The sequence below is a fragment of the Typopeltis vanoorti genome, chromosome 19, assembly GCF_054136105.1.
Source record: "Typopeltis vanoorti isolate ZY-2024b chromosome 19, IOZ_Tvanoo_1.0, whole genome shotgun sequence".
In the NCBI taxonomy this organism is placed as follows: Eukaryota; Metazoa; Arthropoda; class Arachnida; order Uropygi; family Thelyphonidae; genus Typopeltis; species Typopeltis vanoorti.
Window position 1 is genome coordinate 46,888,495 of NC_143567.1, and position 13,434 is coordinate 46,901,928.

The 13,434-nt window shown below is 34.3% G+C and overlaps 1 protein-coding gene across 4 annotated transcripts in view; it reads right to left on the reverse strand.

Moving 5' to 3' along the window:
- Window positions 1-13,434, reverse strand: part of Cul5 (cullin 5) — a 241,247-nt gene that overhangs the window by 86,038 nt on the left and 141,775 nt on the right. For all 4 annotated transcript variants that reach the window (XM_090409605.1, XM_090409608.1, XM_090409606.1 and 1 more), the window contains one exon: window positions 2,116-2,336. In XM_090409605.1, the coding sequence (XP_090265731.1) occupies window positions 2,116-2,336 (221 nt within the window). The remainder of the gene's footprint in view (window positions 1-2,115; window positions 2,337-13,434) is intronic.

The following is a 13,434-nucleotide window of genomic DNA, read 5'->3' on the forward strand; positions in this document are numbered from 1 at the left end:
GATGACAATGATGAAGGACAAAACTGGACAAGAAAAAGCATCATCCATCATCATCTTTAGAGATGCACAAGATAGGGATAAGTGGAAAAATGGCCAACAATGTCCAAATCAGAGATACCTAAATGAATGAATAAAGATTTAACAGAGATCAGATTTCTGACACACTTCACTACCTGTATGTAGCTACTTTATCAAGGTAACATAAATAAATGCCATAAATCAAATGTATACATAACATACAATTACATATGCATGTAAACATATGTTGTTGAGTCGTTATTCCAAAAATCATCAACAAGCAAAGTATGAAGCTATTCATTGTTCTATTAGTAATGATTTATGTAATTAATCTTTTCAGTCATTTTTGTAGGTTAATTAAATAAAAGTACTAGATATCTGGAGCAAAATGTGTCAGGAATCTTAACTATATTAAATCTATATTAATGACAATAAAACCCAGAAACAAATATAAATTTTGAAAGACTCAGCTGTACTCTACTCTGAAGAAAGACACTGACCTGAACAAATCTGATTGCTCCAAACTATTGAGTATTTGGAGAGACTTGTCAAGAGTTTAAAGGAAGCTGTCACTTGGTGGCAGCTGCTTTTAAACTAGGGGCACTGCTTCCAGAACTTGCAACATTCTTTTCTTATCTTCGTTTGTGGGTAGTATATGTACTTATGTATTTATATATCAGTATACGAGAAAGTACCCAAAAATAACCTGAACTTGGTATGCATGCATGCACATTTTCTAGTTACAGATAATGAAACTAGGCATCATGAGTATGCAGTTTTCCACACCAGTCTGACAAGTGGCATCATCATCCTGTGTGAACTAGTTTGTTGTTCTGACTGGTTGCTTTTTTGTTAGTGTTTATAAGCACGTTTGGAAATTTTGTAGTGGACGACAACAAGGAACCGAGTGTGCGTGAAATTTTGTTTTCTTTTGGATAAAACTGCAGTTGGAACTATTGCTATGCTTCAGCAAGCCTTTAAGGAACGTTTTATGTAAAATGCAGGTCTATGAGCTGTTCTCCTGTTTCAAAAATGGGGGCAAGTCAATTGAGGACCAACCACAATCTGACCGACCTTTGACAAGCAGGAATGATGTAAACATCGAAAAGGTTTGCCCAGCAATCAATGAAGAAAGGCCATTGAGTGAATTTCTGAAGAGACAAATTTGTCATGGGAGTTGGTGCCAGCAAATTTTAACAAAAGATTTGCAAATGAAATATTTGTGCCTCGTTTAATCACAGAGGATATATATATATATATAAATCATGTGAATGTTTGCCAAGATTTGAGGGTGCAAGTTCTTGATAACCAGAACCTTCATTCAAGTTATGACCGTGGATGAGTCTTGGTGCTACAGTTATGAACCAGAAACAAATCAAGCCAATAGAAACATGCAAATTCACCAAGATCCAAGAAGGCACATCAAGTTTGATCAAATGATCTCTTCATGTGACTATTTTATTCCACAGATAAAGAAAACCATGAAAGGGCAGCAAATCATTTATGTGGACGAAGCAAAAGAAAACTACTGGAGACCATAAACAGTATTCCAGCTGAACAGTTCCAAAACTGCTTCCAGCAGTGTAAAAAATGTTAGAACAAGTGCATTGACTCACATGGAGAGTACTTTGAAGACGACTAGAATATGGTATTATAAACTTTAATATTTTTTTTTTTTTTTTTAAATAATTCCAGTTATTTTTGGGTATCCCCTTGTATCATGACCCTGATGATGCTGATTTGAGTTTGGTGAAATAATGGAAATAGTGATTAAAATAATTTTTTAGTTATCATATATGTTGTCATTTGAGTTCTAAAAATACCAACATGACTGTTATAGTGAACCCACTCTCTAAAATAACTAAAAAAATCCCGATGAAAGTCTTATAGCATCATTGCTATTATAAAGGATCAATCTGTGGAGCTTTGGCTGGGACATGTTAGTAATTTGTTACAGCAAGACTGTATGTACTGTACAGTACTTCAAGATAATCAAATATCAATTCAAATTGCAAGGATACTCCTTATATTCTAAAGAATTTGGAGATTACTAATAATGAAATACAGTTAAGAAAATTAAAAGTTTTAAATACATACAGCTTGTACTGAACCAGAATATGATTCCAAGTACTTGGCAGCTCTTTGTTCCTCTTCTTTTAATTTTTGGTCAGCATATTTCATATAATTTTGGACTCCATTAGCCTCTAGATATTGTGGTGCCTTGGCTCGGTAGAATGATTCTGTTGCTTCGATATATGCTTTTTCAAAATTTTCTCGATATATCTGTAGCTTATCTTCAGAATTAGAACATAAATTTACTAAAAAGATAAATGAACTTATTTAAGACATAATGACATGTGGTGTAAATATGTCTTTAAGCATATTTACACCACAATGTTTTATAAAATTTAATATCAATAACATATATCAATTATATTAAATGAAGGAATATCAGCTAAGCTGAATGAAGGAAACATATATGTTATATATATACTTTAATTTATAAGCACTTCTGCAGTGCAGTTGAAAGAACAATGGAATATTGTACACTTTCATTAGAAAAGACCTAAGTTTAATTCTTGTCATGATGAGAGGAATCTTACATGGGTTTCAATTGAAAGTGAATAAGGATGATCTCACATGGAGGTGGCAAGGGTTTTTTCCATAGAAACTCAGATTTTTCAATAACCCCATACAGGCAAATGGTCAGAGAACCCTAGCAATTAACAGACACACATGCATATACACACAAAAAATATATATATTGTATTTTTCCGTGTATAAGATGATACTTTTTTCTAAAATTTTCAGAGCAAAAATTTGGGGTCATTTTATACACGGGGGGGTAATCAGTTGAGAGACCCACAGTTGCCATGGTAAAATTGCCAGTAGTCTCCGTGAACAGGCTTCTGCTAATCACTAACCTTCATTAACTCTCTCTGTCGATTGACGTCATTAACGGCTGATTCTGAATAAACAATCAGAACTCTGAAAGCATTCATACGTCTGCAACTAACCTGCCAATGAGTTGCCAATTTTTATGAGCACTAGCCCATAAAAATGTCTGAAAATAAAAAAAAAAAAACGATTGTCATATTCTTCAAAATTCAAGTTAAAAGTCATCAATTACACACGAAAGAACATGGAAATAAAGCTTCAGAGAGACAGTTTGGATCTCCTCCCACTGAGTGTATGATTAGACAGTGGAGAAAACAGGAAGAACAACTACTCAAGATGCAAAAAAAAGAGGACCTTAAGAGGAAAACCAGCAAAATGGCCAAACTTGGAGCAGAGGCTTAAGACTAAGATTATGGAGCAGAGCCAGAGTGGGATATGTGTGCCAACCAAGCTTATTCAATATGAGGCAAAAAGATTTGCAAGAGAAATTAACATTGTTGATTTCACAGGAAAGGCAAAATGCTTCAACTTCATGAGGAGAGAAGGGTTGGCCATGTGAACACAAACCAAGTTAGCCCAGAAAATGCCTTCATGAAGTCCTTCAAGAAATGTGGAATCAGCAATGCCATGGATGGAACTGAGGATGATCTCATATATATAGACAGTGACTCGGAAGACAGCAGGGATGCAGTAGAGGTTGAAGAAAGTGATATGTCTGGAATTAATAGTGATGAAGAAAATTATATGCCCGGAACTGAGAATGATGCATAATTTCTTAGTATGTATCTTAAAAATATTATCTAATTACTAAATATACTTTGAATATTTAAAAAAATATCAAATGTGTTCTGTTTTATGTTTAAAATATTGATTTCTTAATTTTGGGTTCAAAAAAGTGGGGTTCGTCGTATACCTGGGAGTGTTTTATACACCGAAAAATATGGTGTGTGTGTGTGTGTATATAGATATATACATTCTATTAGTGAGTAATAGATGGCAGAGTCTCTAAATAATGAATAGTGGCACAGTGTGTATATGGTGGATTAGGTAGTGTGGTGTGCCTGTCTTCTTACAATGAGTCATTGAACTTCTTAGAAGTATCATGTTGTAATAATAATAATAATAGTCAATTGTTCAAGATTTTTATACATTTTTTTTTTTTTTTGCTTTTGTTAAAACAGCTACATTAAACATCAAAATACAATCACATTTTCTGCAGAAATAGCATTGACAATCAACAAACTGAAGCTAGATGATTACAGAACTGAACATAATCAAAAATAATATTAAATATGAAAGGCAGAGAATGAACAGATCAATGACTAATGCTCACTAAAAGAAGAAGAAAACGCCAACAAAATGGAAGATACCACAAATACAACTCTTCTTTTTAAAAAGGGAAATCTAGAAGATAGAATGTCCAATAACTGAAGTTTAGATAATGAATTCAGCAGAAAATAGGCTAATCATGAAAAAAAAAAAAAAAAACCCAGTGCTCCTCTGTTTCTCCACAACACAAAAGTACTTGCACAGTATCTACCACACTTTGGAATTTCATTACCAAAAAATGTATTTTGTGTGTAATTGTTCTTTACATATATAAAAGAATGTTAAACTGCAATACAGCATAAAATTAGCTGGCTGGGTGGTTAGCATACCTGCTCTCCAACGACCAGCTGGGGGTTTGAATCTCATCGTGGGCATGGATGTTGTGATTGTCTTTAAGTAGGAGATGAATTTCATCACCTGGTGTGAGACCACTACCCAGCTTATTGCAGATCTGAAGTAGCTTGAAAAGGTTTCATGTTTGGTCTCTATAACAGGGTTTTCTGACTATGTAAAAATAAATTAAATATATAAAAATAGAAAAAAATATATCCTTAGCCCACCCAGAGTACAAAATATACTATAGGTTTGCAAATAACTTTTAATGGGTGGGAGCCACATAAAATAAAGAGATGACATTTGCTGAACATTGAAATGGTCCAAATGAAATAATGCAAAATACCTAAATAACTAAATACCAAATTTCATTTAAGCCAAAAAATAACTATTATCATTTTAATAATTTTTCTGAAAAACCAATTCAAATACACTGCAAAAAACAGTATTATTTCAAATAAAAATGGAATGCTAATAAATTAATAAATTATTCGATACCTTTTTATTCCCCAAAAGGAGGTGAGGAATCCCACTTGCTTGCCAATTATTGACTAACTTAGGAGTCACTGAAAAAAAAAAGGCCTGAAGAGTTCCTCTAGTCAATGACTAGAATCAAATCCACGGCAGTCATTTTTCTTGCAGTCTAGCTTTATGGTATACTAGAAATGTTGCCACAAGGCTGTACAGATACCCATTAAAAATGGGTGTCTGCATAGTCACAGACATGTAGAAATTATAGTAGGGAAAAAAAAAAAAAAAAAACATTTTATGAATCCTGACATTAATACTGTTTGAAATGAAGAAAGATTACGATACCACAACACATCTGTATGACCAAATATATATACATACAGTGGTGCCTTGGGTAACAACGGCCTCAGATAACAACGTACTTGACTTGGTTAACGACGAGTGGCTGTAAGAAAAAAAATCTCTTAGTTAACGACACAGGCTTTGGTTAATGACTCTCGATTATGTGAACCTCTATCCGATCTAAAAAACCGGAATTTTCTGATCACACTCAGCCACGTGCGGGAAGACATTGTCGAATAGAGAACAGCCACGTGGCATAACTGTGAAGCTCAGATATGTTTGACCCATCATAGCCAGCTGTTTACGTTTTCCGTTTATTTTCTTGTAGTGTACTGTGCTTTATTTTAAAATTTGTGGTTATAAATGCGTTTTATGATGAAAATGAGTATCTAAGCATTTATTTTTTATGTGTTGGTTCATATAGACAATAAACCGGCGTGTGTGTCACTGTTTGTTCACCATCAAAAGGCAAAATCAAATCTCATTTGTATAATAACCGTTGTATCTATAAGCTGCTAATCAGTGTATGTTACGATAAGTGCTGTATCTAATATTGTCACCTTACAAGCAAAATGCACTAAGTCAAAAATTGCAGGTTTCGAATTTAACTGTTAACTTTTATTTCAAAAAGTTTTTTTTTTGAACTTTTACTTTTATTTTCAGGTGACAATAAGTTCTTTGTATCCCTTGTCTTATGTTGTACAATTTGTAATAATACCGTATTTTGCGTATCTTTTGCTTTTATAGAGTGAATTTTTTTACCATGTGACAAAATGGGTCCCAAGAAGAAAGCTAGTGATGGAAAAAAAAAAAAAAAACAGAAAAATTTTCTCTATTGAACAGAAGAAAGAAATAATAGCAAAACATCATGAAGGTGTGAAAGTTATGCAGCTAGCTCGAATATATGAAACCAGTCATTCTACAATATGGTTAAGAAAGAAGAACTATGGTAGCTAAGGGAACTTCAAGGTTGAATATCAGAGGGCTTCTTTTTGAGCAAATGGAAAATCTATTACTAATTTGGATCAAAGAAAGAGAAATGGCAGGCGATACTACATCTCAAATGCAATCTGTCAGAAAGCTAAACAGATTTATCAAGATTTGAAAAAGAAGACTTCGAGATCAAGTTCTGAGGTAGATGATGATTTCAAAGGTAGCAGAGGTTGGTTTGACAACTTTAAAAGAAGAACAGGAATTCATAGTGTGGTCAGACACGGAGAGGCAGCTAGTGCTGACAAAGCAGCAGCAGCAACAGATAAATTTGTCAACAGCTTTACAAGAATTATAGAAGAAGAAGAATACCTACCTCAACAAGTCTTCAATTGTGATGAGACTGGGTTATTTTGGAAGCAAATGCCTAACAGGACATTTATCACAAAAGAAGAAAAAACACTTCCTGGGCATAAACCAATGAATGATAGGTTAACATTGCTTTTAGCAGCAAATGCAAGTGGAGACTGCAAGGTAAAACCAATGTTAATCTACCATTCAGAATCCCCAAGCATTCAAAAAGTTCAATGTCTCTAAATCCAATCTCAGTGTTTTGTGGAAGTCTAGCAGCAAAGTCTGGGTCAGAAGAATAGAATTTAGAGACTGGATTCGCAAAGTGTTTGGACCAACTGTCAAAGCCTATCTTGAGCAAAACAATCTGCCTCTAAAAGCCATTTTAACCTTGGATAATGCACCTGGCCATCCAACGGGCATACAAGAAGAGTTACCAGAGGAATTAGATTTTATCAAGGTGATTTTTCTTCCTCCCAAGACTACATCTCCAATTCAACCTATAGATCAGCTGATAATTGCAAAATTTAAAAAACTTTACACAAGGGCACTTTTTACCGGGTGCTTTGAAATGTGTGAGGCTACCAACATAACCCTAAGAAAATTTTGGAAGGAAGAATTCAACATTGCCATAGCAATTAGGCTAATTGTAAAGGCTTGGCAAGAAATAACAATGAAATGTCTCAAAACAGCATGGAGGAAACTGTGTCCTTCCTTTGGTAATGAAGAAACTTCAGATGAAGGACACAAATTGGTAAAGGATATTGTGACAACTGCTCATGATCTTAACTTGGAAGTAGAGGAAGATGTTGAAGAATTATTGGATGCATGACCGAGAACTGACTACTGACAAGCTAAAAGAACTTTTCAAGCAAGCAGCTATGTGAAGAAAAGGAAATGGAAATTTCATCTCTGAAGATGAGAATGGAGAGAAAGAACAAATTACGACTGCTGAAATCAAAAATGTTTCGGCAAAGTGAGAGGAAGTTCAAAATGTTGCTATGAAATGGAATCCAAACAAATCTGAGGTTATCAGAACTGCAGATCTATTTAATGAAAAGTCCATGCAGTTTTTCAGAAACATTTCAAAAAAGAAGCAGAAGCAAACAACCCTAGACATGATTTTTACAGGTCCATTTGTCAAAAAACTCCGAAGTGAGCCCAATTGTCCTTCTGGTGAAGATTGATAATTAAAAACTGTTTTCATGAACAATTCGTTTTATGTTAATTTTTTTGTAGCAAATACATATACTGTATAATAAATAAGTGATATTTACCATATTTTTATGACATTTTAAATGAGTTTTATCTGCATTTTTAATATGTACTATGGTTGTGGGGAGGAGCCGGAACAAATTAATTGATTTTCAATTAAATCTTATGAGGAATCGCACCTTGGATAACGACGGATTACTGTCGTTAACCAAGGCACCACTGTATTTGGTACTCATATAACTGTTAGTTAGCACATGATACAGTTTGAAACCACTTAAAGAGCATTTCAATTGTTGATATTTCTGCAGTTTTCACAAAATTTAATGTTTACGATGTATGTTAACCATTTCATTGACTATGATGTGTTTATATGTCAGACAAAATATGAAAGAATAAAAATCATCAATGATATACAGTCATCCCTCGACTTACGTCAGTTCAAGTAACATCCTTTCGAAGATACGTCCGTGATCCCATAAGAGAATAAATAACATTTTCGGCTATACTTCTGAACAACATGCAAGCAAATGTAAGGTAAAGCATGCACAGTGGCAACAGCACTTTCAATAGCAACCTCCCTCGGCAGTCGGCACATGTCTTCAACAGTTCCTCTGTTGATTTTGTATTTGAGAAATAGGTTATTTGTGTATTTATTGTTAAATATTTCGCGATGTTTTGTGCAACATGGCCCCTACACGCACAATCAAAAAACCTAGTGAAGAATCACAGATAAAGAGGCGAGCAATTGATCTTGAAACGAATTTGCAAGTTATAAATCAACATGAAGCTGGTAAGCCCGTCAATATGATTGCATATGACTTCGGATGGTCTCATTCTACAGTGACGACCATTTTGAAAAATAAGGATAAAATTGTAGAGGCTGTGAAAGGATCTGCTTCCATTAAATCGAAGATAGTGACAAAGCAATGACAAGGTCCTATCAGTGATGTGGAAAAGCTACTTGCATCAGAAATAGAGGACCTGAAGTCTCTTCAACATGTTGAAGGAGAAATAGAACCCAATTATGACTACGAATTGAACGCTTCTTCCGGATGGTTCATGAGATGTAAGCAGCGTTTTGCGCTGCATAATGTGAAAATGTATGGAAATCTGCAAGTGCTGAGAAGGCTGCCAAGGAGTTTGTGGGAAAATTAGATAAAATTATTACGGAGGAAAATTATTTGCACAGCAAATATTTAATATGGATGAGGAAGATTTGGGTGATTATTCCCCTGTTTTATAGTGGCAGTAACACACAGTACAGTTTTATAATAAGATTTTAAAAATTAAAATGACAGTATATTTATTACAGTTAAGTCCCTAACCCCTGTTGATTTAATGTATCGGCTTACGTCCGATTTCTGGATGGACGCAAGTTGTTCCATCTGGAAATCGGACGTAAGTCGAGGGATGACTGTATTTCATCTATATCAGTGTTTCTCAACCTGTGGTCCACAGGCAAACTTAAATTAATTAAATAAATATATATTTTTAATTATCCAAACAAAATAAATTAAAATTGAATAAGTAAAAATTATTGAAATCAAATGGAGATTTAAAAAAAACAAACAAACAAATAGCATCAGAATGTTCAAAGGCAGAAGCAATAAAACAACAATATAGTTTTATTGCTTCTGCCTTCCCTTGCTGTTTCGTCAGATCTGAAGTCAACATGTGTTATCCATATTTCAACCAATTACTTGTTGTTTATTGATTTTTATTATTGAAGGTTTCCCCCTCCTTCACCCAAGGCTCAGAACTAGGACTTTGAAAAGAAGAGCAAATGAAACAGGTGATACTAACCCTAATTGTGATGAATGTGTTGTAACAGCTAGTAAATCTGATACTATTAAAGTAGAGGAAACAAGCAGTTCAAAGAAAAAATACAGTAGGAAATATAACAGTTCATATTTGGAATTCAGGTTTACTTGGTGTGGAGATGAAAGTGAACAGAACCCTCAGTGTGTTTTGTGTTATGAAGTGTTGTCAAATGAGTGCATGAAACCTGCGAAACTCCGACAACATTTAGAAACTAAACATTATGATGTGAAAAATAAGTCAAATGAATTTTTTCACTGACGCTTAAGGACATTAAATCATCGGAAAGATGTAATTTCGGCCATGGGTTCCATTAATAGCAAGGCACTGGAAGAATCCTATCTCTTACGTTTGTACATAGCTAAAACAGGGAAACCTCATTCTATCTGGGAAAATTTACTACTTCCAGCTATAAAAGATGTGGTAAAAACTATGTTTGGCAACAAGTTACTAAAAGGTGTTGATTTGATTCCTCTTTCAAATGACACTGTCGGTCGTAGAATTAATGATATGGCAGGTGACGTAGAATCTCAGTTAATCAAAAGAGTTAAGAAGAGCCCTTATCATGCGTTACAAATGATGCGCAGTTAATATGCTACGCAAGATATGCACACGATAACAACATTCATGATGATATTCTGTTTTGTAGAACTTTGTCATTCCGAACAACTGGAGAAGAAATATTTCACACTCTCAATAAGTACGTAATACACAAAGGGATCCAGTGGGAAAAATGTATAGGCTTCTGTTCGGATTGAGCTCACACCCTTACAGGCAGGCGTAGTAGGGTTGTGTCTATGGTCAAGGAAGTAGTCCAGATATGAATCGAGTATATTATTTCATACATGGGGAAGTGTTAGCCTCCAAAGGAATGCCACCAGAATTTAAAACTGTGCTATACAACGCTGTAAAGCTAATTAATTTTATTAAAGCTCGACCGTTAAATAACAGGTTATTTTCAGTAAAATTAAAGTATGAAATGGACAGTGAATATATGCAACTTTTGCTTCATTCTGAAATTCGCTGGCTTTCCAGGGGCAAAGTACTAACAAGGTTATTTCAATTAAGGCACAAAGTTTTACTATTTGTAAATGAACGCAATTCTGATTTGCATCACTCCTAATTGATGAAGCATGGTTATCAACACTGTCCTATCTTTCAGACATTTTTTTGAAATTAAATGAACTAAATCTCTCCCTTCAGGGAAATTCTTTAACTGTTCTTGATGCCTATGACAAAATAAAGGAATTCGAGAAAAAATTAGTTTTATGGAATAATTATGTAAAATACAGACAATATGCACCCTTTCCAACATTGGAATCCTTTTTAGTGGAAAATGATATTTTTGTTGATTCTGAGTTTCTGGAACGGGTTTGTGACCACCTCAAAAATCTGAAACGGAATTTTTAAACATATTTTCCGAATAACTTTTATAAGAAATTTCTGTGGGTTCGTGATCCATTTCAGGCTTGCAGTCAATGACCTTTCGTTATCGAAAAAAGAACAGTTAAAACTTTAACTTAACTTGAATTGAAGTAAAACTTTAATTCCGACATTCTAAAATGTTATTTTTCTTGCTTTTCTGTTCGCAAAATCCGATGACATTGTCAAAGTCTATTTCATCACTCGGTTGCTGTTTTATAGACAGTATGGCAAGATTTCTTAAAAACCAAAAAAGTGCCACCCAGGGCGGTCACCCCCCCCACATTATATCCTTGTATATTCTTTCTTTCTTGTTGTTATATCAGTTGCTTTAATATCATTTTTGTTCTAGGTGTTTATCAGAACTTTCCAGACACTCCTCAAATATCCAAAACAAGAATTACATAACCAGACTAATAACCCCCTCAAGACTATTTCCAAATTTTCTAGAGAATTAAGATCATCTTGTTAGTCCCTGCATTCCCTCATTCCTTGCATGTTATAGGGTTCCAAAAATACATAAAGAAAACACCCACTAAGATCAATTGTAGATGGAATTGAATCCCCTCTTATAAGTTATCCAAATAGCAGGCAAAATGATTATAATCCTTTATAGATTCTTCTAATTCTTACATTAAAAATTCTGAACACTTTGTTTCCATGATTATCTACAAAAAGATTAAGTTTTAGCCAGCTTCAATGTCACTTCTCTATTTACTAATGTACCTACAGAAGAAGTTCTTTTACAAGATAATTTATCTATAAAAAGCTTGACACTCTTAAGTCACTGTATAAATTGGCTATTTTATTTTTGGAAACAGCCTACAAGCAAAATTACAGGTTAGCCATGGGCAACATTCTATCACCTGTAATAAAAGCAATAAATTCCTTTCTATTAAAGCCAAGATTGTGGAAATGATATATAGAATACATATTCTTGATTTGGAGCCATGGTCCAGATTTACTCCAAGAGTTCTTGGATCATCTTAACAACCAACATCCTATGATAATTTTTTTTTTTTTATCATAGGATGCTTACAGCAGAATTTGAAGTTAACAGTTCACTTCCTTTTCTTGATGTAAAACTTTCTCTTCATTTGAAAAACTAAAAATCTCCATCCCTACATATATCAATAGATATCTTCACGCTCAGTCCAATCATTATCCACTTCAAAAGTTTGGTATTTCTACTTTAGGAACCCATGTGTGTACTCTCATCAGTGATGAAGAATAGATCATCAAAGAATTAAAGCTGCTTTTATCAATTTTTAAGAAGAATGGTTATCCTAAGCAGTCGATTTCTAAACTCTTGTTTAATCCTCCTATACACCATGGCAAAGAGAGTAATGAGGTGAAAGGTTATATCACCATTCAGTATATCAGCTCTATTTCTAAAATTGGCAAAAATTCTCAAGAAATATAAGATTCGAAATATAAGACCTTACCCCCCCCACACACCGGGAATGCTTCAATCCTGGCTTTGACCAGTAAAACCTAAGCATAACAATTTGAAGTATCCAGGTGTGTACCTGGATATCAGCTCTATTTCTAAAATTGGCAAAAATCCTCAAGAAATATAAGACTCATACTTTCATCCTCTCCCCGCACTGGGAATGCTTCAATCCTGGCTTTGACCAGTACTAAGCATAACAATTTGAAGTATTCAGGTATGTACCATCTTTGGTACAGAGAGCTGCTGTAATTCCCCAAATTATGGATAAACAGAAAAATCATTCACGCAACTTCACATTGAAGAAGATCTCAGAGATATCACCTATAGTAGAACCAGGGCCATGGCCTTATCCAGTCATGTGTCTAATGATCATAATGACCATTAATCCACTATACACTCAGTAAACTGGGATAGATCCAAAATTCTTTACAAATGTATGATGAGCTTGATAGAAAAAAAAAATCTTAGAATCAACAGAATTTGCACAAAATCTACTTCGCCTTGATGTCATCCCTAGCCACAACCTTTCTGATTATTACTCCTCTAACATTCAGTTATGGTAGTCTTGAGACTCATGCACGAGAACAACAACACAGCTGGTCAGTGAATTCATTCTAACGAGAACAATCCATTAATAATTTAGAACCTTGACGATGTACCAAAGTAATGCTATTATTATTATTATCTGAGGCCTCCAGGGAGTCAAGGAGTCATCGAGGGAGGCTGTAAATTACCCAACCCAGCTATCATACCTTCCGTTAAATTCATTTACACTAGATGCACTCACTACCCCTGGGAGAAAAACCTAGCTCTTATCCCTTTCTTGAGTGAGAACAACCTTAACTTCCATGGAT